This window comes from Cervus canadensis, chromosome X (assembly GCF_019320065.1).
Source record: "Cervus canadensis isolate Bull #8, Minnesota chromosome X, ASM1932006v1, whole genome shotgun sequence".
Classification (NCBI taxonomy): domain Eukaryota; kingdom Metazoa; phylum Chordata; class Mammalia; order Artiodactyla; family Cervidae; genus Cervus; species Cervus canadensis.
In genome coordinates this window covers 137,843,189-137,868,641 of record NC_057419.1, presented here as the reverse complement: position 1 = coordinate 137,868,641, position 25,453 = coordinate 137,843,189, and the positions used below count along the sequence as shown (strand labels likewise).

General features: G+C 43.5%; 1 protein-coding gene across 2 annotated transcripts in view; it reads right to left on the bottom strand.

Annotated features, from left to right (window-relative positions):
• COL4A6 (collagen type IV alpha 6 chain) overlaps positions 1-25,453 on the bottom strand; it is a 314,375-nt gene that overhangs the window by 53,911 nt on the left and 235,011 nt on the right. For both annotated transcript variants that reach the window (XM_043457815.1, XM_043457816.1), the window contains exons 4-8: positions 17,828-17,962; positions 16,441-16,485; positions 6,048-6,164; positions 3,067-3,135; positions 902-937 (exon numbers count right to left, since the gene is read on the bottom strand). In XM_043457815.1, the coding sequence (XP_043313750.1) occupies positions 902-937; positions 3,067-3,135; positions 6,048-6,164; positions 16,441-16,485; positions 17,828-17,962 (402 nt within the window). The remainder of the gene's footprint in view (positions 1-901; positions 938-3,066; positions 3,136-6,047; positions 6,165-16,440; positions 16,486-17,827; positions 17,963-25,453) is intronic.

The following is a 25,453-nucleotide window of genomic DNA, read 5'->3' as shown; positions in this document are numbered from 1 at the left end:
TGCACAGATCTTGCTTATTGCCCACCTTTTCTCACATACTCTCTCTGCTAAGAAAGCTTCCTCCCATTGCCAGCCAGCCTAAATATCACTCACCTTTCTTAGAGGCTATCTTCTCTTAGTGATGCAGCCTTAGGTGGACAGCATCCCTTTCTTTGATGCTGTTGTGGAATTTTTACTCCACACTCCTACTAGTTTTTCACATCCTGGGGGTGGGAGGTGGCTCTGTGTGTGTGTGTGTGTGTGTGTGTGTGCGTGCGCGTGTGTGTGCAGAGACCATGTCTGCATTGTTTCAGAGATCACTCATGGCCCTTTGCTGATGGTAGGAGCTCAATATCTGTTCTGGAATGGAAGAAGAAAAGAAGGAAGCCTGATACAGGAAAAGAGGAAGAGAGAAGGGGCCTTTTTTAAGCTACTTCAAAGGCAAGTGGTGACAATGTGGAAAGTCAAGGTAAAACAAAGCTCTTATTACTACAACTCATGGCCTTTCATGGACTCACTATTATTGAATCCCTAAAAGGAATTTCTCTATGGAATACCTTTTAAAAGAAGAGTGCTTCACTTCTTTTGTTTTACCTGTAGCCCTCTGAACACACAGAAAACTTAGCAAATGCTTGCGCAGTGAAAGGCAAGATTCTTCCAGATACATCCCCGGGAGAGATGTAGGTCCCTGGCCGAGAGGTCTGAAAGCCTGCTGCCGTGTCACTGGAGGTGGACAGTCCATCCCTTCAGTACATTCTTATTTTGAAAATGTCAATAGAGTGATCGGTTTTACTCCAACCCTCTGGATTTGCCTTGAAGGTTTACGAAGACCTTCAAACACCATGGAGAGGAATGAAAAGGGGCTATCAGTAACTATTAACCAGACAAACACTGAGAGCTCAACACGTAGGTAACAACTTACAGTGATTCCATCCAGTCCAGGCAGCCCAGGCTCCCCCTGAGTAACAGACAAAGGCAGGACATTGAAGAGATGAATAAATTAAGTTTGTGGTATTTTACACATAACTGACCTAAGATGCACCGGTATAAAAATGCATGGCTGAAGCTTGAGCCTCCTCTGTCAAGGTCTTGTGTTTTAAATAATGCATGCATCAGACATATCCAACCATTTCCTTTTTTTTTTCTAAGAAAAATCTAGACTCTAGAAGAAAAATATTATAACCTTGATTGAACAGGATTTCATTCTTTACTTGAATTAATTAATTTCCAACTTTGCTAGGAACTTATCAATTAGAAACTGCTTCTGTGGGCTGGTGATTTTCCTGCTCTTTTTGGAAGAAAGCAAAGCTACCTTGCCGTGTGCCGTCATCCCCAGAGAATCTGTGCCCATATGTATACAATGCAAATCAGACATTTCAAGGGAGAATCAACAGAGCATATAGTCTCTGATTACGTTTTAATTACTTTGCAGCATCTTAAGTCACCATATGAATCTGTAATATAACCATCCTGTGGAAATTACTGTGTTCCACTGGGTCCAGGGTCTCTTTGATTTTTTGCAAAACCACTTAATCAATGTTTGCTACAACAATGGCCATATGTGGACACCTGCTAGTCTTACCCGACTTGGCTTACAGTAAAAAACCAGCTCTCTGCAACCTGGGAAGAGCACTGCCTGGGTTTTAGCTCTTTTGGGAAGCTGGCTTATGCCTGTGAGCAAGTCACAGAGCCTCGGGCCACCTCAGTTTTTCTATCTGTAAAATGAGCCACATGAATTCGAGAATCAGGAGGTCCTCTCTGGACCACAGCCCAGTCGCTCTCCTATTCCCCCATCACACAATTGTTCTCCTCTTCAGTAGAGCTTTTATTACCACCTAGGCCACCCCGTTTTCCTCTTTTGGTGTCCCGAGCTCTTTGCAACAAAATGCAGGTACAGGCCATCCCTCTCCCAATCAGGAGCTTCCCAAGATGGGCTGCCCTTTGGCTTTCAGAAGCTGCAGGTAGGTTCCAGGGTGCTGCATTATTAAATCAATGAGTTTTATTATATTTTTTCTTCTTGTTTTTTAATATTATATATTTAAAAGGCAGTATCTTTTGTACTGTGAATTTGGCCGTCAAAGATGCATAATGCACTTTTTAAACTTCTGTTGGCGTGTACTGTATATGCTCTGTGTGCTTCTTATGCTGAAAAGAAAGTTTTTCTTTATAAAAAATAAAAGTAAAGTCCTTTCCAAGTCTAACATGCCATTCCCACTATCATCAAAAACCCAAACCCTGTACATTCTTCATTTCCCAGCTATGTACACCCATCACTGCCTTCTAAAGAGCTGGAGATGCTGGAAGACTTCCAGTATCTCCAGCTCTGTGCATGGGTAGAGGACAGAAAGGTACCAACTCCAGCTAAGTGAGCTTGGGTACATCTTCCCCTCCCATATTGGACACAATAGGTTCCTGTCTGCTCCCAGGGAAATGATGGACTCCTATCCCACTCTGCAAGGGATTAGGGTCGATCCTCTGGCACCAGAATTTACTGAAGGCCCACAGGATACTAGGCAGCCTACACCAAGAATACAGCCACAAGAATACAGAAGGTTCTTGTCAATTCTAGGAAGAGATGAAAGTTTCTAGCCAGCTACAGAGCTGATGGACAATTTTTGCAGACAGCCAGGGGCCCAGCAAGGGTGATGGGCTGGTATGCAGATAGAGAAAAGGGCGGAACTATGATCCTGGACTGGTGGCCATGCTAAGATGGGTAGAGACACACGTGGCTTCAAACCGAGGTATTCAGACATCAAGGATTCTGGAGTAGACCAAAGGTATCTGCCTTCAGGAAATATCTTGGCCTGTCAAGGAAAATGACACCCATGTGCACTGTTTGTTTGCTGATTTGTCCCCTATTTTTGGTCTTGCTCTGACAAAGCAAATCTCTTTGACAATATGGTTGCAAACATTTCTGTCAATGTTTCCACCACAAAAAGTTCCAGATCCTTTTTAAATCCAGCTTGGTCTGTTCCTTAAATAGAGATGCAGATGCTAGTTCCAGAAATGTTTTCATTGGATATGGTGCTCCATCCTGGGGGAACTCAGCTTATAGCCTACTCAGCTGTCTGCCTTAAAGGCTCTTACCTTCATTCCTTTGAGACTACCTTGGACAAGGACAGGTTCACCTTTAGAGCCTTTCTGACCAGGAAGCCCCTGAGTAAAATAAGAAAAATTTGTGAAGAAATGTGCACATGTGTGCACGCACGCACGCACACACATACACACATAGACACACACGGTATTGTTAATAGTATGATCTGATCAGATGGAAAAGCAAAAGCCTGAAACCATGTGGCTTATTCTACAGCAGCGATAGGCATACAAATTACAGCCCCTGAACAGGTGCTATGTCTCAAAGCTACATGCCTGTTCCCCAGCCTACAAGTCAGAAGTTTGTTAAGAAATTAGAACATAGATTTTGAATCTATTCAGAGAACCAATCTGAACATCTACATAAAATACATATGTCTCTTATAAGGCTATAGCTAACCTGCTCCATATGTCACAGGTATAAATCACTGATGGGAACTTTGTCTAGGACAGAGGTTAGTGGACTTTTTCTGTAGAGAGCCAGTGAGTAAATAATATATGCTTTGGGGGTCATATCTGAGCTCTGTCCTGTATTCTGTTTTTCTTCACAATCTTTTAAAAAAATGGAAAAACAAGCCACAGGACAAAGGTTATGTGGGCCAGTTTACAGACCCCTGGTCTAAGAGATAATTACATAACCATCTACATCTTCTGCTTTTACCATACAACTTCAGCTTTGACATCTAAGTGGCAGGTGGGTCTCACTGTCAACATGGAAAACTGTTCAAAGTATGTCCAACCTGTCTAATCAGCCAGAGTTTTTAATGTCTCAGTGGCAGACACCAGCTAATATCTGCTAGATGTTGACCTCCTGGGGAAAATCAATGTCCCAATACCTAAATGGAAGTTGGAATTAGTGTTGGGGTAGGCCTAAGCTTTGGGGACAGAAGCAATGATTGAATGATGGATTCCTGAGTTCAAGGTCCATAGGTATAATAAAAGTACCATGTGGTTCCAAAAGCACAAACCAGTTTCTTTCCTAACACTTCCTATTTCCCCTTTTGCTTTCATCAAAGAAACTTCAAAGGCCATCTATTCAGTGTTCAGTAGGGTTAGTAAGGTTCAGCTTAGTAAAAATCCACAACCAAGTTCCTATTTAGGCTTAAAGGAAGGTGTAGGGACAGGATTGGGTTTTACCCTGGTCCTTTGGCTGTCAGGGGCTGTTTATTACTTCAAGATTTCTTTTCTCCCTCTTGGGGGCTGGGATTCCTTACTTTTCCAGATTTCCATTGTTTTTAACACAGATGTGATTTGTTCTCTTGCCCTGTTACCATGGCAGTGTTTGGAGGCCTTTGAGACTCAAATAGCTCATACTATGTTGGTAATACATCTCTCTCCCCAACTGTCTGCTATATATTGGTTTGGTCCTTAGTTGTGAAAGTCCCTTATGCCAATTTGGGGCTTGTGCTTTGTCTGTTCCACCTTCTTACATGTACATTCACATCCACAACTTGGTCACTGAAAGCAATGCTCTTCCAGTAAAATGCCAAGTCATTCAAGTAGCTATGCAACTGTCTAATAGATAGTGTAATTTCTATTTAAACATATCACATCAGTACTCTTATTCGCTTAGATTATTTCAAATGAGGTTGAGAATGGGTTTGAAATATATTATTTTTCTCTTTCCAGCCACTCACAAAAGCAGCCTTGTAAGGGCATGGCATCTATTAGAGATCTTTTAGATCCAAATATTTGAGCTCTATCTGGACGAATGGAATGAAGCAAAAGTGATGACACCAATATCCAATAAATGCCTTATCAATTCCAGAACCAAGCATTATGACGTGGGGAGAGGATGGCAAGGGGAAAACTATGTCAGTGTAGAGTAGGATTTCTCAATTATTTCTGACTATTGACACTTTGGGACAGATGATAACTTGATGTCATGATGGGGGCTGTCCTATACCAGTAGCATGCTCCCAACTGTGAGGACCAAAAGGGTCAGTGAAAGTGAAAGTTGCTCAGTTGTGTCTGACTCTTTCGACCCCAAGGACTATACAGTCCATGGAATTCTCCAGACCAGAATACTGGATTGGGTTCCAGTATGTTCCCTTCTCCAGGGGATCTTCTCAACCCAGGGTTCGAACCCAGGTCTCCCACATTGCAGGTGGATTCTTTATCAGCTGTATCACCAGGGAAGCCCCAAAGTGTCAATATTACATATGTATATGTAGTTACATTATGGGATGTGAAAGTCACTCAGTCGTGTCCAACACTTTGCAACCCATGGACAGTACAGTCCATGGACTGTATAGGCCATGGAGTTCTCCAGGCCAGAATATGGAATGGGTAGCCATTCCCTTCTCCAGCAGATCTTTATGACCCAGGAATTGACCAGGGTCTCCTGCATTGCAGGCGGATTCTTTACCAGCTGAGCCACCAGGGAAGCCCAAGAATACTGGAGTGGGTAGCCTATCCCTTCTCCAGTGTATCTTCCTGACCCAGGAATTGAACTGGGGTCTCCTGCCTTGCAGGTGGATTCTTTACTAGCTGAGCCACCAGGGAAGTCCAAAAGTGTCAATAATAACTGTCAAATGTCCTCAGGAAGGATGCAAAAATCCCCACTGGTTAAGAATCACTGGTAGAGAACAAGCCTGCCAAGCCCTTTGGGTCACTGTTAGTGCTTCCATGATCCCATGTAAACCTTCCAAGTACTGCATTTCCCAATATTGCCTAATGTGGGAAAATGTCAAATAGCCAAACATGTACTTTGATCTAAAATTTACTACAGTCTTTTTAATAATCTTGCCAACTCTAAAAGCATCATTAAAAAAAAATCCTAACTAGTGTAGCATGTGTACACTCCCCTGAAACTGGTATTCTTTAGACTTTGACATTGTGGTGCTGCATTGGACAAGGGGCTTCAGTGATTGCCCCATGGATACTTAACAAGACCTCCAGAGACGCAGAAGAGAGGGCACACTTGGAGGCAAGCAAAACCATTTGAAATAATGTACAAAGATGTGGCAGCTTACAGGTGGTCCAGGAAGCCCAGGATAGCCATCAGGGCCTGGAAATCCAACAGCTCCTTGAGTTCCATTACAGCCATCCAGGCCTGGTGGGCCTCTGGGTCCTGGCTGTCCAGGGTGGCCCTGTTGAAAGAGAAAAGAAGGGATCGAGTCAGTCACAGGACTCTTGGCTAATCCAACAAGTTCCATAGTGAGAGAAGCCAAGGATGCTCCCAAATTCGGGCTCCCTGTCCACTCCCTTTGTCTCGTCACCTCTGCTCCCATCTCTGTTCATTATACTCAGGTGTAGGTGGCAGATGACAGCTCAGTGTTTCCCCTGTCCAAAGGATTGATGCTTTACAAGCTGAAACCAAAGGGATCAAGCATGAAGAGATGGGCTACAAAGAGTGCTGCGACTGTACCTTCCTTTAGTAGAAAGATGCACTAAGATGGGTCTTAGCTGCCTGGCAGCTGAATTGCTACCAACAGGAAATCATGCCAGGCCTTGGGATTCCTCAAAATGGACTGGAACCTGGGCAGCCTGGACTGGCTCTCTGTATTAGAAATGATGCTCTGTATGGGAAATGATGCTGGATTTTGGTTAACAGAGCAGAAGGAGTTTCCATAGCACTACCTCTCCTGAACACTGCTTGCTCAAAAATAAACAAGACAAGCAAGAATCACACTTGGAACTTTATTTTGTCATTATCTCATGTCATGCTATTTCTTCAGCCAGGGAACTGCATCTTTTCCTTTTCTCCATACTCACTACTGAGGCAGTTGCTTTGCTGGGGAATCAGTAATCATTCACATACAGTTGGTGTCTGAATTCAATAATTCTGTGCTTCCTTGGTGTATAGGAAGTGCACTTGGTATATTTCCTACCTATGTGTAGGAAATCAAAAGCAGGTGTGTGTTGGGTATGGCACAAAGAGATGACCTAAAAGACCAAAACTCTAGGCAGATCAACAAAAGGTAGTCTCCCACTTACCCATACACTTTTAAAGTCAAATACATATTATATATATAATATATATTATATATATGTATTAAAGCCAAATACCTATATGTATATAAATACATATACATATATTATGTGTATTTGGTTAAATATACATACATCTATATAATATATATTTACTGATTTGAAGAAAACATGTCATGTGTTCAAAAAGCAACTTTTCAAATTATTTGAGGAAACAATCTTTTGACAAATGTTTATTGTGAGAATGCTCTGGAGAATTTTGTTTTGTTTTTATTATTATTGTTCTTTTTGTAGGAGATAGACGGTCCATTGTGAGTCTAGACTGCTAGACTCACGGAACACAGAGTCCAGAGGAGTGCTCAATAAGCTTACCTTTGCAATAAAAACTTGCAGACTCAGATGATGAATCTTAGTTGAACTGGGGAAATTGAGACAGCTTACTAGAGTCATTAGGGTGGCGCTAGTGGTAAAGAACCCAACTGCCAATGCAGGAGACATAAGAGATGTGGAGTTGATCTCTGGGTCGGGAAGATCCCCTGGAGAAGGGAATGGCAACCCACTCCAGTACTCTTGCCTGGAAAATCCCATAGACAGAGGAGTCTGGAGGGCTATAGTCCATGGGTTTGCAAGAGTCAGATACAGCTGAAGCAGCTTAGCACAGCATAGCACATCACTAGAGTCATCAACATTTTATTACCAAATGAGATGGCTATCCCTATTGGCCCTGGAGATCTACACTCTACCTTCCCCACATCTGTGCTTTGGGAGACTAACCTTTACTATGCCTAGCCTCCCTTTCCCTCTGTCTTCCAGTTGTATGTGGTCACTAGGAGGCACAAGCGGGAGGTGGGAGACCAGGATGAGGAAGAGCTCAGGTTGTCTATTTCTCCTATACTCTTCCTCCCTGGCAGTATTTGTGGCCGTGGCCATATTTCTCTACAATATTAGTTCCCATTGGACAAGTGCTAGTCCATGGCTCCCAGTCTTACAGAGTTCCAGTATTACTATTCCTCCTCTCCCCATTTGGGACTAGGTGTGGTAACAGCTTTGTGTTGGTTACTTCTGCATCCACTGCTGTTTCCCTTAATCCTGCTCGCATCCTTTAAATTAGCAGTCCCCAACTTTTTTGGCACTAGGGACTGGTTCCACGAAGACATTTTTCCATGGACCAGGAGTAAAGGGGATGAAACACATTACATTTATTGTACAGTTTATTTCTATTATTATTACATCAGTTCCACCTTGGATCATCACACATTAGATCCCAGAGGTTGGGGATGCCTGCTTTAAATATACCCTTCATTTACCTCTATTCAGTCAATTCCTTCAGGTGGAGTGTCTATTTCTTCCTGGGGTCCTAATCATTATTAAAAAATGTCCCAGCCAAATTTGCTAGGGGTTATCTCTCAACTGGGTAACAGAAATGAGTTAAGACAACAGGCTGGCTCAGTACTAGGGATCTTACTCAGTCCTGAGACCTTGGTTATGCCCTTTCTGGGTAGAGAGAATGAATGACTTCACGTATGTGTGTGCCACTTCTCCAAGAGAATATAGCTCTTTGAAAGAGAAAACCATGGTTCTATAAAACCACAAGGGACTAAACACACAGGACAGGTGGATGTGCTGTATTATAGAAAAGCAGTGTTCCCCAATTCATGTTCCCCACTTTGTGGCAAATAGATGGGGAAAAATGGAAACAGTGACAGACTTTCATCTTCTTGGGCCTCCAAATCACTGCAGACAGTGACTGCAGCTATGAAATTAAAAGATGCTTGCTCTTTGGAAGAAAAACTATAACAAACCTAGAAAGCATATTATAAAGGAGAGACATCACTTTGCCAACAAAGGCCCATCTAGTCAAAGCTATGGTTTTTCTAATTGTTATGTACAGATGTGAGAGTTGGACCATAAGGAAGGCTGAGTATCAAAGAATTGATGCTTTCAAACTGTGGTGCAGGAGAAGATTCTTGACAGTCCCTTGGACTGCAAGGAGATCAAGCCAATCAATTCTAAAGGAAATCAACCCTGAATACTCATCAGAAGGACTGATGCTGAAGCTGAAGCTCCAATACTTTGGCTACTGAATGCGAAGAGCCAACTCACTGGAAAAGACCCTGATGGCATCACCAACTCAATGGACGTGCATTTGAGCAAACTCTGGAGATAGTGAAGGACAGGGAAGCCTGGTGTGCTACAGTCCACGGGGTCACAAAGAGTTGGACATGACTTAGTGGTTGAACAACAACAACAACAAATGTTTCATAGAACCCAGATTGGAAAGGAGATGTTTCCATTTGGTGAGTAGTTCATGGGCACTTTGAAGATATAAATCTGGTGTGTTCATTTATGAGTCTCTAGGCGGGGAAATGTTTGAGATCGACTCCGTGGGAAAAGCTCAACATAAATCGCAAAAGACAACTTGAAAACTTCTGCTTCCAACTTATTTGAACTGAAAACATTGGATCAACCTGCATTTTTTGGGGGTGCCGACAGCTCAACTCACATCTGTGATATCATTAAAAGCCACAGTCCTATTGTCCCTTGTCTATGCTATTTTAATGTTGAATATCTTGACGACTGCTTGCTTGTTCACTCTCAACTGGTGACAGTGCCCCTGGGTGAGCAGACTTGGATGATCTTGCTCATTCATGTGGAAATCGTCTACATGACAGGAAAAATGGAGTTCTGGGACCAAAACCAGTGACACAGATGTTAGCAATCAGCCAATATTAATAGGGGAAGCAGATTTGTGCAGTGATCCAGTTTAGTAAAGATGTGTTGGTTTTAGCCAAATTGCTTAATAAGTGCTGCTGAAAGTTGGGTAAAATAATTAGTCCGACTGATCCTAGGGTCTCTGTGTTTTCCTCTGTCTGAGGGAGCCCTGCAAGTCTGAGAATTGCTGCTTGTATAGGTACTGTGGTGTCGTTCTGTCGTGCCTGACTCTTGTGACCCCATAGACTGTAGCCCACCAGACTCGTCTGTCCCTGGGTTTTCCCAGGCAAGAATACTGAAGTGGGTTGCCATTTCCTTCTCCAGGGGATCTTCCTAACCCAGGAATGGAACCTGGTTGTCCTGCATTTCAGGTGGATTCTTTATTGACTGACCTACTAGGGAAGCCTCTTGTAGCTACTACTAGAGCTATGAGGTACTAGAGGTTGGATTTCTAGTTTCTACTCTGTGCTGAATTTAGCCCTGGGGTCTCTGAGAGGAACAGAAGACAAAACTCTGTGCTTTCAAGGAGCTAGATAAGACTCAGTTCAGTTCAGTTCAGTCACTCAGTCATGTCCAACTCTTTGTGACCCCATGGACTGCAGCACACTAGGCCTCCCTGTCCATCACCAACTCCTGGAGTTTACTCAAACTCATGTCCATTGAGTCGGTGATGCCATCCAACCATCTCATCCTCTGTCTTCCCCTTCTCCTCCCACCTTCAATCTTTCCCAGCATCAGGGTCTTTTCAAATCAGTCAGTTCTTTGCATGAGGTGGCCAAAGTATTGGAGTTTCAGCTTCAGCATCAGCCTTTCCAATGAATATTCAGGACTGATTTCCTTTATGATGGACTGGTTGGATATCCTTGCTGTCCAAGGGACTCTCAAGAGTCTTCTCCAAAACCACAGTTCAAAAGCATCAATTCTTTGTCACTCAGTTTTCTTGATAGTTCAATTCTCAAATCCATATACGACTACTGGAAAAACCATAGCCTTGACTAGAAGGACCTTTGTTGCCAAAGTAATGTCTCTGCTTTTTAATATGATGTCTAGGTTGGTCATAGCTTTTCTTCCAAGGAGCAAGTGTCTTTTAATTTCATGGCTTCAGTCACCATCTGCAGTGATTTTGGAGCCCCCCAAAATAAAGTCTGACACTGTTTTCAGTTTCCCCATCTATTTGCCATGAAGTGATGGGACTGGATGCCATGATCTTAGTTTTCTGAATGTTGAATTTTAAGCCACCTTTTTCACTCTCCTCTTTCACTTTCATCAAGAGGCTCTTTAGTTCTTCTTTGCTTTCTGCCATAAGGGTGCTATTATCTGCATATTTGAGGTTATTGATATTTCTCCCAGTAAGCTTGATTCCAGCTTGTGCTACATCATGACGTGCTGTACTCTGCATATAAGTTAAATAAGCAGGGTGAAAATATACAGCTTGATGTACACCTTTCCCTATTTGGAAGCAGTCTGTTGTTCCACGTCCAGTTCTAACTGTTGCTTCTTGACCTGCATACAGATTGTTAAGGACGCAGGTCTGGTATTCCCATCTCTTGAAGAATTTTCTACAGTTTGTTGTGATTCACATAGTCAAAGACATTAGCATAGTCAATAAAGCAGAAGTAGATGTTTTTCTGGAACTCTCTTGCTTTTTCAATGATCCAGCGGATGTTGGGAATTTAATCCCTGGTTCCTCTGCCTTTTCTAAAACCAGCTTGAACATCTGGAAGTTCATGGTTCACATACTGTTAAAGCCTGTCTTGGAGAATTTTGAGCATTAGTTTGCTAGCGTGTGAGATGAGTGCACTTGCACAGTAGTTTGGGCATTCTTTGGCATTGCCTTTCTTTGGGATTGGAATGAAAACTGACCTTTTTTAGTCTTGTGGCCACTGCTGAGTTTTCCAAATTTGCTGTTATATTGACTGCAGCACTTTCACAGCATCATCTTTCAGGATTTGAAATAGGTCAACTGGAATTCCATCATCTCCACTAGCTTTGTTCATAGTGATGTTTCCTAAGGCCCACTTGACTTCATGTTCCAGGATGTCTGGCTCTAGGTGAGTGATCACACTATCATGATCATCTGGGTTGTGAAGATCTTTTTTGTATAGTTCTTCTATGTATTCTTGCTACCTCTTCTTAATATTTTCTGCTTCTGTTAGGTCCATACCATTCCTGTCCTTTATTGAGCCCATCTTTGCATGGAATGTTCCCTTGGTATCTCTAATTTTCTTGAAGAGATCTCTAGTCTTTCCCATTCTATTGTTTTCCTCTCTTTCTTTGCAGTGATAACTGAGGAAGGCTTTCTTATCTCTCCTTGCTATTCTTTGGAACTCTGCATTCAGATGGGTATATCTTTCCTTTTCTCCTTGGCCTTTCACTTCTCTTTTCACAGCTATTTGTAAGGCCTCCTCAGACAACCACTTTACCTTTCTGCAGTTCTTTTTTTGGGGGATTGTCTTGATCACTGCCTCCTGTACAATGTCACGAACTTCCATCCATAGTTCTTCAGATACTCTGTCTATCAGATCTAATCCCTTGAATCTATTTCTCACTTCCACTGTATAGTCATAAGGGATTTGATTTAGGTCATACCTGAATGGTCTAGTGGTTTTCCCTACTTCAGTTTAAGTCTGAATTTGGCAATAAGGAGTTCATGATCTGAGCCACAGTCAGCTCCCGGTCTTGTTTTTGCTTGATTTTATAGAGCTTCTCCATCTTTGACTGCAAATAATATAATCAGTCTGGTTTCAGTATTGACCATCTGGTGATGTCCTTGTGTAGAGTCTTCTCTTGTGTTGTTGGAAGAGGGTGTTTGCTATGACCAGTGCGTTCTCTTGGCAAAACTCTGTTAGCCTTTGCCCTGCTTCATTCTGTACTCCAAGGTTAAATTTGCCTGTTACTCCAGGTATTTCTTGACTTCCTACTTTTGCATTCCAAGGCAAACCATTCAATATCACAGTAATCCAAGTCTATGCCCCGACCAATAATGCTGAAGAAGCTGAATTCGAACGGTTCTATGAAGACCTACAAGACCTTCTAGAACTAACACCCAAAAAAGATGTCCTTTTCATTATAGGGGACTGGAATGCAAAAGTAGATAAGACTAACATACAAGAAAATAAATAAGTAACATGCACTATATGCAATAAGGAGCTAGAGTTTGTGGTACAGACCCCAAAGACTCCTGGGAGATTAGAGATGGAAAAGAGAGGTAAGCTGTCAACAGAAGATGCTTCTTAATACATCATGAATAGCTGGAAGAGAGGGAAGGGAACAGGGGATAAAATTTCTTGGAGTAAGTGAGGCTTAAATCCTGAAGCTAAAGAGATTGAAAGTCAAAAAAATATATGTACAACCTGAGGTCAAGGGGTCAAGGGGGTGGGGCAAGAAGAGAGCCAAGGGGATGAGAACTTCTACTGGAAACAGCAGACTCATTTGGAGGAATCTGGACTCATTCTCCCAAGCAACAAAGGCCCCCAAAAGAAGTGATCAATTTCTAGAAGCCCTCAGGCTCTCTTGGCCACAAGTTGGATGGTTGGACACAGAAGTGTCCAGCTGGACTCTGGGGTGGGTTCCAACTCAGAATGGGAATCAGCCTCTGCTTCACAGGATTCATTTCCTTCCAGCCCCCGTTAAAAAGAGATTGCAGGAGGAAGGGTGTAGTGCTGTTGTGAGCTTCAAATCCTCCACTCATATCTGGTGAGGCTGGATCCACAGGATAAATGGAAGAGGTGGCCTCCAGTTCGCTAGTTTCTATCCTTTTGAACTGTGGTGCCAGAGAAGACTCTTGAGAGTCGCTTGGACAGCAAGGAGATCAAACCAGTCAATCCTAAAGGAAATCAACCCTGGATATTCATTAGAAGGACTGATGCTGAAGCTGAAGCTCCAATATTTTGGCTACCTGATGCGAAGAATTGACTTATTGGAAAAGACCCTGATGCTGGGAAAGATAGAAGGCAGGAGAAGGGGATGACAGGATGAGATGGTTGGATGGAATCACCAATTCAGTGTACATGAGTTTGAACAAACTCCAGGAGATGGTGAACAACATGGAAGCCAGGCGTGCAGCAGTCCGTGAGGTCTCATAGAGACAAACACGACGGAACAACTTAACAATAACAACAATCATCCATTGGTTCCCTCAAGACACATACACTGAGTGGAGACGCTGGATGATGTGGTCTTAGAACATAGCCATGAGAAAATATCAGGGGAAGTCATAAGAGGGTAACCAACCCCATCCACTTCTTACTTCTCCAATGACCCATTTCTGGGATTTTATAGACTCTGCAATTGAATAAAAGGCCAAAATCTGATGACCGATTTGTTGATACATGTAACAAATACAAGGCAAGTGAGTCTTCTATTCGCCAAAGCCACAAAGGTATAGTAGATCTGGGGATAAAAATGAATCAGATGATAATATCTCCGAGGGCAGAGCCAGATGCCTTTTTTTTTTTGTATTCCCATAGTAGAGTGCTACCATATAGCAGGTACTCAAGAAAAATACCTGTAGATTGGCACAAAACAATTTGAACTCCCTTACCTGATATTAGATGATTATGTAGTATAACACAAGAAGCTGTTAAGTCAAGACTTAACTAAACTGTTTTGATATGATTCAAAAGAACCCCTTAGAGGCTGTTAGAAAGATAAAAGCAGGCTCTGGGCCTTTCCTCAAATGGAGGAGCTGCATTTTTTTTTTCTGTTCTACATGCTGAGCTTCCACACAAGATTTGGTTCTTAAGGTTGAAAACCACTGCTAAAGGCAAACACAGCCCAGGTTAAAGATTAAATATATAGAGAAGCACTGAAGAATATAACTAAAAAGTGATAGTACCAAGTTCCAAATACTGCATTTTAAAAGCTGGAGAAATGTTACCATGTAATATCCAGTGGCAGGATAAGTAGGGATATTGAGTAAAAATGGAGAAACTCAATAAAAAGGGGGGGGATTGGGCTGGATGGAATGGGAAAAGGACATGTCTGCAAGCTCCAGACTCCCCACTTATCTCCAGCAAAACCAGGTCCTCAGGATGAAGGGAAGAGGTTGTCTTCAAGTGATCTTTAGAGTAGTCAGTTTGTAAAAACCATCAGCAAAATGAAAAGACAACCTACTGAATGGGAGAAGATATTTGCAAAAACTATGACTGATAGGGGCTAATATCCAACACATATAAACAGGTCATTAAACTCAATATGAAAGAAACAAACAACCCAATTAAAAAATGGGTAGAAGAACTGAATAGATACTTTTCTAAAGAACAAACGAAGATGTCCAGTGGGCACATGAAAATATGCTCAGCATCACTAATCATCAAGAAATGCAAGTCAAAACCACAATGAGGTATGACCTCACACCTATCAGAATGGCTGTTCTCAAAAGGAACACAAATAACAAGTGTTGGTGAGGATGTGGAGAAAAGGGAATCCTCCTGCACTGTTGGTAGGAATGTAAAGTGATGCAGTCACTGGGGAAAAAAAATATGAAAGTTTCTCAAAAAAATAAAAATAGAACTACCATATGATTCAGCAATTCCATTCCTGAGTATATATATGAAAAAACCACCAATTCAAACAGATATACATACCCCAATTTTCATAGCAGCATTATTTACAATTCTCAAGGTATAGAAGCAACAAAGAAGATGTGGTATATATATATATATATATAAGGAATACTACTCAGCTATACAAAAAACTGAAATTTTGCCATTTGCAGCAACATGGATGGACTTGGAGGGCATTACACTAAGTGAAATAAGTCAGAAAGAGAAAGCAAAATACTGTATGATGTCAATCATATGTGGAATCTAAAAAATACAACAAACTAGTGAATATAACAAAAAAAGCAGTAGATTCTCAGACACAGAGAACAACTAGTGGTTACTGGTGTGTGGAGAGGGGCACTATGCTTTAGGGGTTGGGAGTGTGGGAAGTACAAACTATTGGGTGTCAGATAGGCTCGCAGACATATCATACAACCTGGGGAATATAGCCAGTATTTTGTAATAACTACAAATGGAAAGCAACATTTAAAATTTGTACTTAGAAGTCCGAAAAATCTGAAGGGAAATTCACTTGGGAATAAGGCTGAAGAGAACAAATTATTGAAATTAAATGTGTTAAGGTATCAGTAAGTATTTTTCTATCTAATTTCGTGTACCTTCTTAGTTTTCTGATAATGAGGATATATGTGTTCTCATGTCACTGTCTTCACACTTCAGAACCAGTCCCTCATCCCCAGTGAAAGCTGCCCTCAACCTAGAAGACCCAACCCCTTTTGTCTAAGATACTGATGGTTTTTTATGCCTGCACATATCTCTGCATCCCCAACTATATAATTTAGTGCTCCCCATAATGGGATCCCAAGGCAAGTGTAGGTGAGCACTGCTCTTCAAACCTTACCACGCACATCTCAACACTTAGCCCTGAGCATGCCTGCCTGAGACAGGATGTGGTTAAGACCAAAGTACTTGAGCTATGAGGCAGAAACTAGAGGTTGTATTAAAATTGCCTCTATGAAATAGATAAACAACAAGGTATAGCCCAAGGGAACTATATTCTATATTTTGTGATAAGCCATCATGGAAAAGAACATGAAAAAGAATATATACACATGTATAACCAAATCACCCTGCTGTATAGCAGAAGTGAACACAATCTTGTAAATCAAGTCTACTTCAATAAAATAAAATTTCAAAATGCTTCTATGAACACACTCACCGGAATTCCATTGATGCCAAGAAAGCCGGGAACACCCATGGGACCCTAAAAAAGGGAGTAGGAATGTAAGAGATGGGTCCAACTGATCTCCATTAGGTGAGGTAGGTTTGTTCATGTAGTTAATGACCTAAGTTGTTAAGAAGTGTTTTGTACCCCAACCGCCCCCCCCCACATCACATCACCTTGCTGTCTACTACACTTCCAAGTGATCACTAGCCTTTACCTAAGGTCTTGGGCAGTTCTTGTCTTAGACCATGTGGTATCAGACCTAAAAATAAGGCTCAGTATTATATGGTGCCTTGACATCTGGGAAGGCTGCATGCGGGCTTGCTAAGTCTTTGCAGCCCTAGCCTGCCAGGTTTCTCTGTCCATGGGATTCTCCAGGCAAGAACACTGGAGTGGGTTGTCATTTCCTCCTCCAGGGGATCTTCCTGACCCAGGGATCAAACCCATGTCTCTTATGTCTCCTGCATTGGCAGGCAGGTTCTTCACCACTAGTGCCACCTGGGAAGCCCTGGGAAAACTGAGGAGTGCCTCAAACGGCATTTTGCTCCTGATGAGATCTTTCAGGCAAACAACTCTCCTTATCAAATATACCGGGCACAGTTCCTGCTTGTTCCTGAGTTGTAGGTTTCAGTTCCCTGCTGGCCCAATGAATTATTCAAACAAGCCAGTCATATCCTCCTTTAGGAACCTAGGGACACTCATCCTTTTGACATGGCAGAGTTTGCCTCCCACAGCCCTTCTGGTTTATTTTGTTCCAGAGCGCAAGCACTGTGTGACCCTGCATGGTGTGTGATGTCTTCTTCCACTGTGAGTGTATGTGACTTATAAACCTGTTGTTGATCTCTTCTGTCCTGTGCCAGGTGTCACATACTTGGCCATCTGCAGAACCCTAGGGTAGGAATCCTGCTCTCACCAATGTGGTAAATAGGAGGTGATTAACTGCTAACCTCAGACAGCCAGCTGCCATGACATGACCAATCCCCTTTCTTGCATCTCTTTCCCCATATTTGTGGCCCAGCTGGTTTCCAAGCATTCTGACCCCTGGCGTCCCATTCCCCTTGTTTGGATTCCTCTGCTGCCCTGTTGATTGGCCTTCTGATCCACCTCTAGCTCAAATCCTCTGGACTTTTCCACCACGGTCATCCCATTTGTCTGGCAAATAGCTGATACCTGGACTTTCTGACTTGCTGGCTACAGGATTCTCTCCAGAAATGGGAGTATATCACCCAGCCTACCTATTATTAAAGTGTGTAGCCTGGCACCAAAGTATGTGCAATTAGTATTCTTTTCATAAATAAACAGAGCTGAGGTTTAGAACCTTTCACCTTCACACCCATGGCCCATGAGCCAAAGGAAAACTCAAGCTTTGGTTTGAGCTTACCTTATCGCCTTTTGGTCCATACAGTCCCAGCGGGCCTGGGGAGCCCCTTTCTCCTTTCAAGCCTGATAAACCACTAGGGCCAGGAAGTCCTTGAGGACCTGTTGGACCTTGAATTCCAATTGGTCCTGGTCTCCCCTGCGATGGACAGAAGGAGTACAATTAGTCAACAGAGGAGTTACCATCCCCACTTCCCATTTTCCCACAAAGAACCCTGTCATCACGTCACTGAATAATTTTGGCTTGGAGACCTACGCAGCATGCCAAAGTTCCAGCCACTGATCAGAAAAGGCTATTTTAGGGGTTTCTAAGCTTATTTGGATAGAACATATTTTATAAGCACATTTAATAAGATTCATGTGCACCAAGATCCTTCAACTTTGTACTTCTTAGGAGATTAGTTATTCAGGCTGGATAATATTGTCCTCTCCCTAGTTAATGCCAGGTCATCCATCAGACTGTCAAAAGAGCAAAAGAACAGAACTCTGGAGAGCATTGGGACATTTTCGAACTCACATCCAAATGGCCAACATGTTTGAGCTGAAGTTCAGAGATGGCTGTGCCCATAGAACACTGCCTTGGGGGGCCACAGCGAAGAGAACCCAGAAACCCCCGGCTGACCGACCTGCCAGCTCACCTTTGTCAGCCATTCCCAGAACTCCAGGACTGCAACTCGAAACAGACACCCACAGCGAACACACACATTGTTTATCTGCCCCCTCTGTGTCTCTCTTCTTCCCTTTACTACCCCCGCCATCTGTACAGTGCTGAATGTGTAAAACCAAAGAAGGCTGGGAATATCCATTAAGTATCAATTATGATAGCAAGAGGGAGCAGCCTGAGGATTTTGAATGCCCTACTTATAAAGCGTCTGTAACAATTAAGTCTGAGAGTTCAGGCTGACATTTTCAAGCTGATTGAGATGCAGAATTAACCCCAGTGGGTGCAACACAGGTGGGCGAGGCTACCATTTAGAACAAATCCCAGTAGGGACTGAATTTTCTTGGTAAAAATGAAAACCATTAGTAATATGCATTAACTCTCAGAGAAAACAACATCATATCAGGTAGAAAGCCTATTTTCATAAACGCTTCCCATCTCCGCCCCTCAGCCCCTTTACTTTCTGTCTGCAATTTCCTACAGTCCTGTGAAAAACTCTGAGAAAGGTCCATTAAATGTGCTCTTTACTATTCACCTTCAAGGTTTACTTTTGAAAGGGCTGAAAAGAGGACAGAAGCTTTATGTGGTGATTAGAGTCACATACTGGACACACAAGTGGCCGCCAGCTGTGTGCAGACTTTGGACTAAAATTTCCAAAGTCTATTAGGCCGACAAAGACCTGGGATTCTCGTTAAGAAGTAAAAGATGCTCTTCCCCAAGCGATGTAATTCTCTGGGTGTATCACCTACCACGCAATCTTTCCAACACAAACCTATAGACGGCGCTAGGCTGCAGAGCACTTAACTTGGGCTTATTTCTGGGAATGATGGGATGGGAGTTGAACTTTTACTTTCTATGCTCTAACCTCCTGCTGCTGAACTTTTATGGTGGTTCTTTTATTACTCTTAAAATTTTTCACTACACATACACAACTAAAAAGCAATAGAACACTTTAACCTAAAATGTGGGCCTAGCTTTCAAGACTAATGTACACAAAACTATAGCAAACAGTTCAAGTCCAGAATGGAGCATTAGTGCTGCAGGAACACAAAGGCAGGGTTGACCATGGAGGGTTTGTGGAATGCTTACATTCTGTCCATGATGGGGTAGGGGGGTGGGGGCAGTCACTGGCCACACTGGAAAGGCTGAGTGGGCCCCAACTGAAGTAGGCCTGGAAAGCAAGGCAGGGAAGTGGAAGACTCGATGTGACAGGAAATAGGGAACCCTTAGAGGTTTGGGGATGGGGTGGGTGGGAGGAAGGCAGTTTCAATGTTGAAACTCATCAATGAGTGTTTAGGAGAGTGTGTGTGTGTGTGTGTGTGTGTGTGTGTGTGTGTGTGTGTGTGTGTGTGTGTGTGTGTGTGTGTGTGTGTGTGTGTGTGTGTGTGTGTGTGTGTGTGTGTGTGTGTGTGTGTGTGTGTGTGTGTGTGTGTGTGTGTGTGTGTGTGTGTGTGTGTGTGTGTGTGTGTGTGTGTGTGTGTGTGTGTGTGTGTGTGTGTGTGTGTGTATGAGAGAGAGAGAGAGAGAGCATGAGGTCAGGGCAGTCTGCCTGAGGCTGGAACAAGGAAGACAGATAAGAACCAGCTGTTGGGGGAGGAAAGGACTGGCTGGTGGGAGGGTGAGGGGCAAGACAGGCTTGCCAAGACCATGTTATTACTAGCAAAGGAGATGCATGCAGTCAGGGTACTGAATGCTTGACCCAAATCTGAGCCCTGCCCAAAGCTTTCACGCATCAAGGGCTAGGAGGTGAGAGCCTGATAAACAGTTGAGCTGCTACCAAGACAGCAGACTGTGGCGTGGCCCAATTCCCATCTTGCCCACGGCACTAGAGCCCAAGCGGTACCTGGTGTGCGCACATGGGCTAGCACATGCCAGCCCTGGTCCCTTGCCTTGGTGAGTGAGTGCATGCTCAGTGAGAATAAGCAAAGAGACATAGGAGTGAGGCAATTCTCAGGCTGGACTTAACAGGAAATCTGATTCCATCCAGAAAAGGCTGGGTTCCATGGCCCACTCCCTTTCTCTTGGCTGGGAGGGTGTGTTGAATCTACCACAGTCACATAGCTGACTCTTCCATTCCAGCCAGAGAGCTTAAACTGGGGCTCTTAAAGAGCTCATAGATTCTTTGAGTTTGAATTCTTTTTCAAAAAGGGCATTTGAAATGGTATGGAAGGTGTACTTCTGAGCTGGTCCTGAGTTTCAAAACCTCTCAGATGGAAGCAGGGCCGGGGGGATGACTTGACACCTCTGAGGCGCTGCTGGCCCAGAACTGCCTCTTCAGGGTGGTGCCAGGGCCCCTGGAGCCTGAAGTTCTAGAGTATGGGACAAGGAGCCTTACCATCCACTGAGGTCCTTTCTTTCATACAGTGGCACAGAGCATCACGAACAGACGAAGATGGCAAAGAAAAAAAAATGAAGACATGTCTTTCATGGGCTGTTTTGTCAGCCATCTGTAGCTATGCTTATTCTGTGAATATAGCTGTATAATCTTTCCCTTGTCTCCAATGTATAGGCTTTCTGTTACCACGCCCAGTGTACTGCTAATGCTTAATACTAAATCAATGATGGGTTTTTTTGGTTGGTTTGCCGTACTCCAAAGAAGCTATCGGTGGCACTTTTCACAATGGCCAGCAGAGGGCAGTGTGAGAACATAGAGGGCTTCAGATAAACAGGTGGATGTGTGGACCTCTCCCACTACAGAGAAAAAGAAATCTGGAGAAGTCACAGAATATTCAAGCAGGAAGGGCCCTTAGAGACCATTCCATCCAGGGCTTATTTTATACATGGGGGAAAAAGGAGGCCGAGAGAATGGGAAGGACTTGTTTAGGTCACGTAGCTAGTGAGAAATGGCATGGGACTCAAACTAGACCACCTGCTGCCAGTGTGTGGCTCTCTCCCTGTTTTCCAGTGGCAGATGTCCTGGGGGGTGGTAGTTGAGGCTGCCCCCCTCACCCCAAGCCCGCCCCTGGGACTGTCCCAATCACTAGGCTGTAGTAGCCAGATGCTCACACCTCATTTCTCTCTTCCTAACTGATCATTTTGCAGAACCAATCTGAAATGCCATCACTGTTTGGATTGCTAGCAGAATTTCAATGGGTTTGGACCAATGCCCTGCCCTGATACATGTCATATATTTTGGCAAATAGACCCAGACAGGGCAGAAGGGACTCCTCCAAGTCTTTCCAACCAGCTCTCCTGCCTCCATCTGCTCCGGATTTTAAATAAGCACATCAGGGTCAAATTCTCAAGAGAGTGGCCTGGGACTTGTGCATAAGGCAAGGAACTGCAGCTCGGGGCTGGCTTCCTCTTGCTGATCACAGTGGGTTGGGGTCAATGGGTAGTTTAATTTCACCTTTGATCAGACCACACCCAAGCCCCAGCCCCAGATAATTGGGGTAGCCGACCCCAAAATGGGTCTGCATATAAAGAGGTACACATATGCAGAAATAGCATCTTGGAACATTAAAAGCACGTGCCTCTGACCAGGTAGAACTGTAAAACTAAGAGGAGGGTGACTTTTCATTCCAAGGCCCATTTCTGCCTTTTCATCTCTCCCTCAAGGTTCCAGTGTCCTTCTCCCATAAAATTAAAATTTGTTCCTAAGGAAGAATCTGAAACTCATTCCCACTGAGGCATAAATGACTGACAACAACTTAGAGCTTTACTTCTCCCCAGGGGTTTTGTATTTTAATGGAGAGCAAAGCATTAAGCTAGGGGATACAAATTATATTTATGAAGCACAGAAGGGAAAGGGGGTATGCACACGCTTTCTTAAGGATCCGGCTATACTGCAAGAAATGGTGCAGTGCTGTTAGGTGGTATCATGGTGCAGGCTCTGGTGTCAGACATACCTGGAGTCAGATCTTACTGCCATTTAATAGCTCTGTGACCTTGGGCAAGTGATTTAACCACTCTGAGTCCCTAAGGGCTCCAAGCAGCTCTACAGTAGGGTTATGGGGAGCATGTGAGTCAGTGAATGTAACACATGTGGTGGATAGCATGAACATACGAATGTATCCATTTCCTTTCTTCTTAAGGCATGTTTATGGCAAAAGGAGATGTTATAATTGGGTTCTTAAAACTATTTATCTTAAGTATAAGTAGGAGATGAACTGACATTATTTAGAAACTCTCTGTGGGACAGAAATGTGTTCCAGGAATGAATGGGCACTCCATATCTGGGAGAGTATTTCCCTCTTAGTACGGATGACCTGGTCCTCTTGGGCACTCAGCTCTTCAGCGTCTGCTCACTCTCCTTGTAGGCCTCATCCACAAGCTAATGACTCCCCACCCTGAACCTCCAGACCAGAGTTCTCTTCTCAGTGTGTCAGATCCTTGGAGCCAATGACTTATCAGACTTGTCCGCCTGGATATTCCAACTCAAATTCAACATGACTGAAGTTGAACCCATCATCTTTTCCCCAACTTAATTCCCCAAAGCAGCTCCTTCCTCCTGAGTTAACAGAACTAACTCTGTAAATGGCAGTCCGTCTACAAAGTTGATAAAGCCAGAAACCCAAGGGTCCTCCATGACCTCTCTCCCTTATCTTCTACATCCAATTCACCAGCAAGGACTGTCAATCACACCTCTAAAATATAACTGAAATCTGTTCATTTTTGTCTACTTTGATGGTCTTAGTTCAGGACTTCTTCATCTCTCCCCTAGAGTGTTGCTACAGCCTCCCAATTGGTCTGCCATCTTCTAATTTAACTTTATTTTCTCCTGGCATTCTGCCTCAGGGTCTTTGTACTTATCTTTGTTCTCCTGGTTAGCTCCTATTTATCATTCAGGCTCCAACCAAGACATTAGCTCTTCCAAGGAACCTACCATGATTACCCTTCCTCCACAGAATGGACTAGGTGGCCTGTTTGTGTCCTTACTCCCCAAAAGATTGACCTCCTTGAAGACAGGGCCTGTGTCTTACTTTCCATTGAGTCACTTGTGGTAACTACAGTTCCTCGTATATAGTGGGTGCTCAGTATTTCCTGAATGGAGAAATGAATGAATGAATACACACACCAAGAAGCCAGTGGCTCAGGTATATCAGGTATATCAACATCTTTGGAAGTCTGGATGGCTACACTAGAGTATAATCAAGAACCATCTGATCACAGAACTACAGAAGAAGACTTGCACCAGACTTAGGAAACTATCCAGTTGAGGATGCAGAAGTTGAAGCTCTCAGAAAGGGAAAGGGATCAATTCAAGTTCGAGTTCACACAGCAAGACCAGAGATAGGGAACCCGGTGAGGAGGTTGTGTTCTCTGGGAGTGAAATAATGATGACCTGAACTAGCAAGACAGATTTAAGAGATATTATAGACCCTAAAAACAATAGGACTTGATGCAAGATTGGAATAGGTGAGTAAGACAGAGATAGGTATGAAGGAGGACTCCCAGTTTTCTTTTTGAACTTTTTATGTTGTACTGGGGTACAGCCAATTAACAGTGTTGTAATAGCTTCAGGTGGACAGTGAAGGGATTCAGCCATACATATACATGTATGGATTCCCAGTTTTCTTGATTGGGTGACTGAGTGAATCTCTTCACTGACATGAGGAAGCCTAGGGGAGGAAGAATTTTGGATGGAAGATGAGGCATACACATTTGGAGAGATGAGGATTAAGATACCTAGGGACTGTCTCAGGAGATGTTCAGAACCTATTTCTGCCTCTAAACTGGAAGGGCTGAGAGGGCAGGGAGCTCAGTTGACTTTGTCCTGGTATCTCCGGGAGATTCAGTGTCTGGTGTACAGTAGACCCTCAAAACATAATTGTGTGGAAAAAGCACAACTGTGGAATACATGAAAATAAAGAATTAAATGTGCACTTGGGAATCTTTGAGAAGGCCACTTCCAAGTCTTATTAGGAGCAAAATGAGATTAAAAGACTTTGCTGCCAATCTCCAAAATCCCTGGTTGCCTTTGGGAAAAGGGTAGCAGAAATCCCTGACCTCCAACCTAGCAACCATGTGGCTTGAATTCTACAACTTTTCCTTATGTTTCAACTGGAATTCCCATTTCAGCTATGAGGCCAGGGCAGAGGGGGTGCAAGAACTTAACAGACTCTGGCCTAAGGAGATGGGCTCTCCCTTTTAACCACAAAATATGTGGTAAGAAGGAAACCATCGATGATATCCCCCAAAGGCAGATTACTTAAGAACCTTCAGAACATGCTTCCCTTCACCATTCCTTTGGAGCATCACAATACACCTGTGATTGAGGTGGTGGGCACCAAGCTGGAAAAGCAATTAGTCAATGGGGCTTACGAATTTCACACAGCTATGCAGTGGCAGAGGGAATATCAGGGCCTCCCCATCAACTCTATGCTCCTTCTATTTCAACAAACAGAAATAGCCACCCAGAGAGCCCCAAAGTCCACTCTTTGAGTAACAGCACTAATGGGGCTTCCCTGGTAGCTCAGCTGGTAAAGAATCTGTCTGCAATGCAGGAGACCCTGGTTCAAATCCTGGGTTGAGAATTTCCTCTGGAGAAGGGATAGGCTACCCACTCCGGTATTCTTAGGCTTCCCTGGTGACTCAGATGGTAAAGAATCCACCTGCAATGCGGGAGACCTGGGTTCAATCCCTGGGTTGGGAAGATCCCCTGGAGGAGGGCATGGCAACCCACTCCAGCTTTGTTGCCTGGAGACTCCCCATGGACCGAGGTGCCTGGTGGGCTACAGTCCGTGGGGTCTTAAGAGTTGGACATGACTGAGTGAATAAACACAGCACACAACACAGCAGCACTAATGGGCTAGCGTTGTTTGCAGAAGTAAATGAGGGAGAAAGAACACCAGTAGGTGAAGAATAGATCTAAAGTATGGCAGATAAAGACATATACAGATATCCATTTGATGACCCAGGAAGCTCTGGTTCAGCTTGATAATATTAGCATCAACTACACTTTGCCAGCATGAGCAGTGACCCTTCCCATCTTCCAAAAAAAAAAAAAAGGTGCTTGGGGTCTACCAA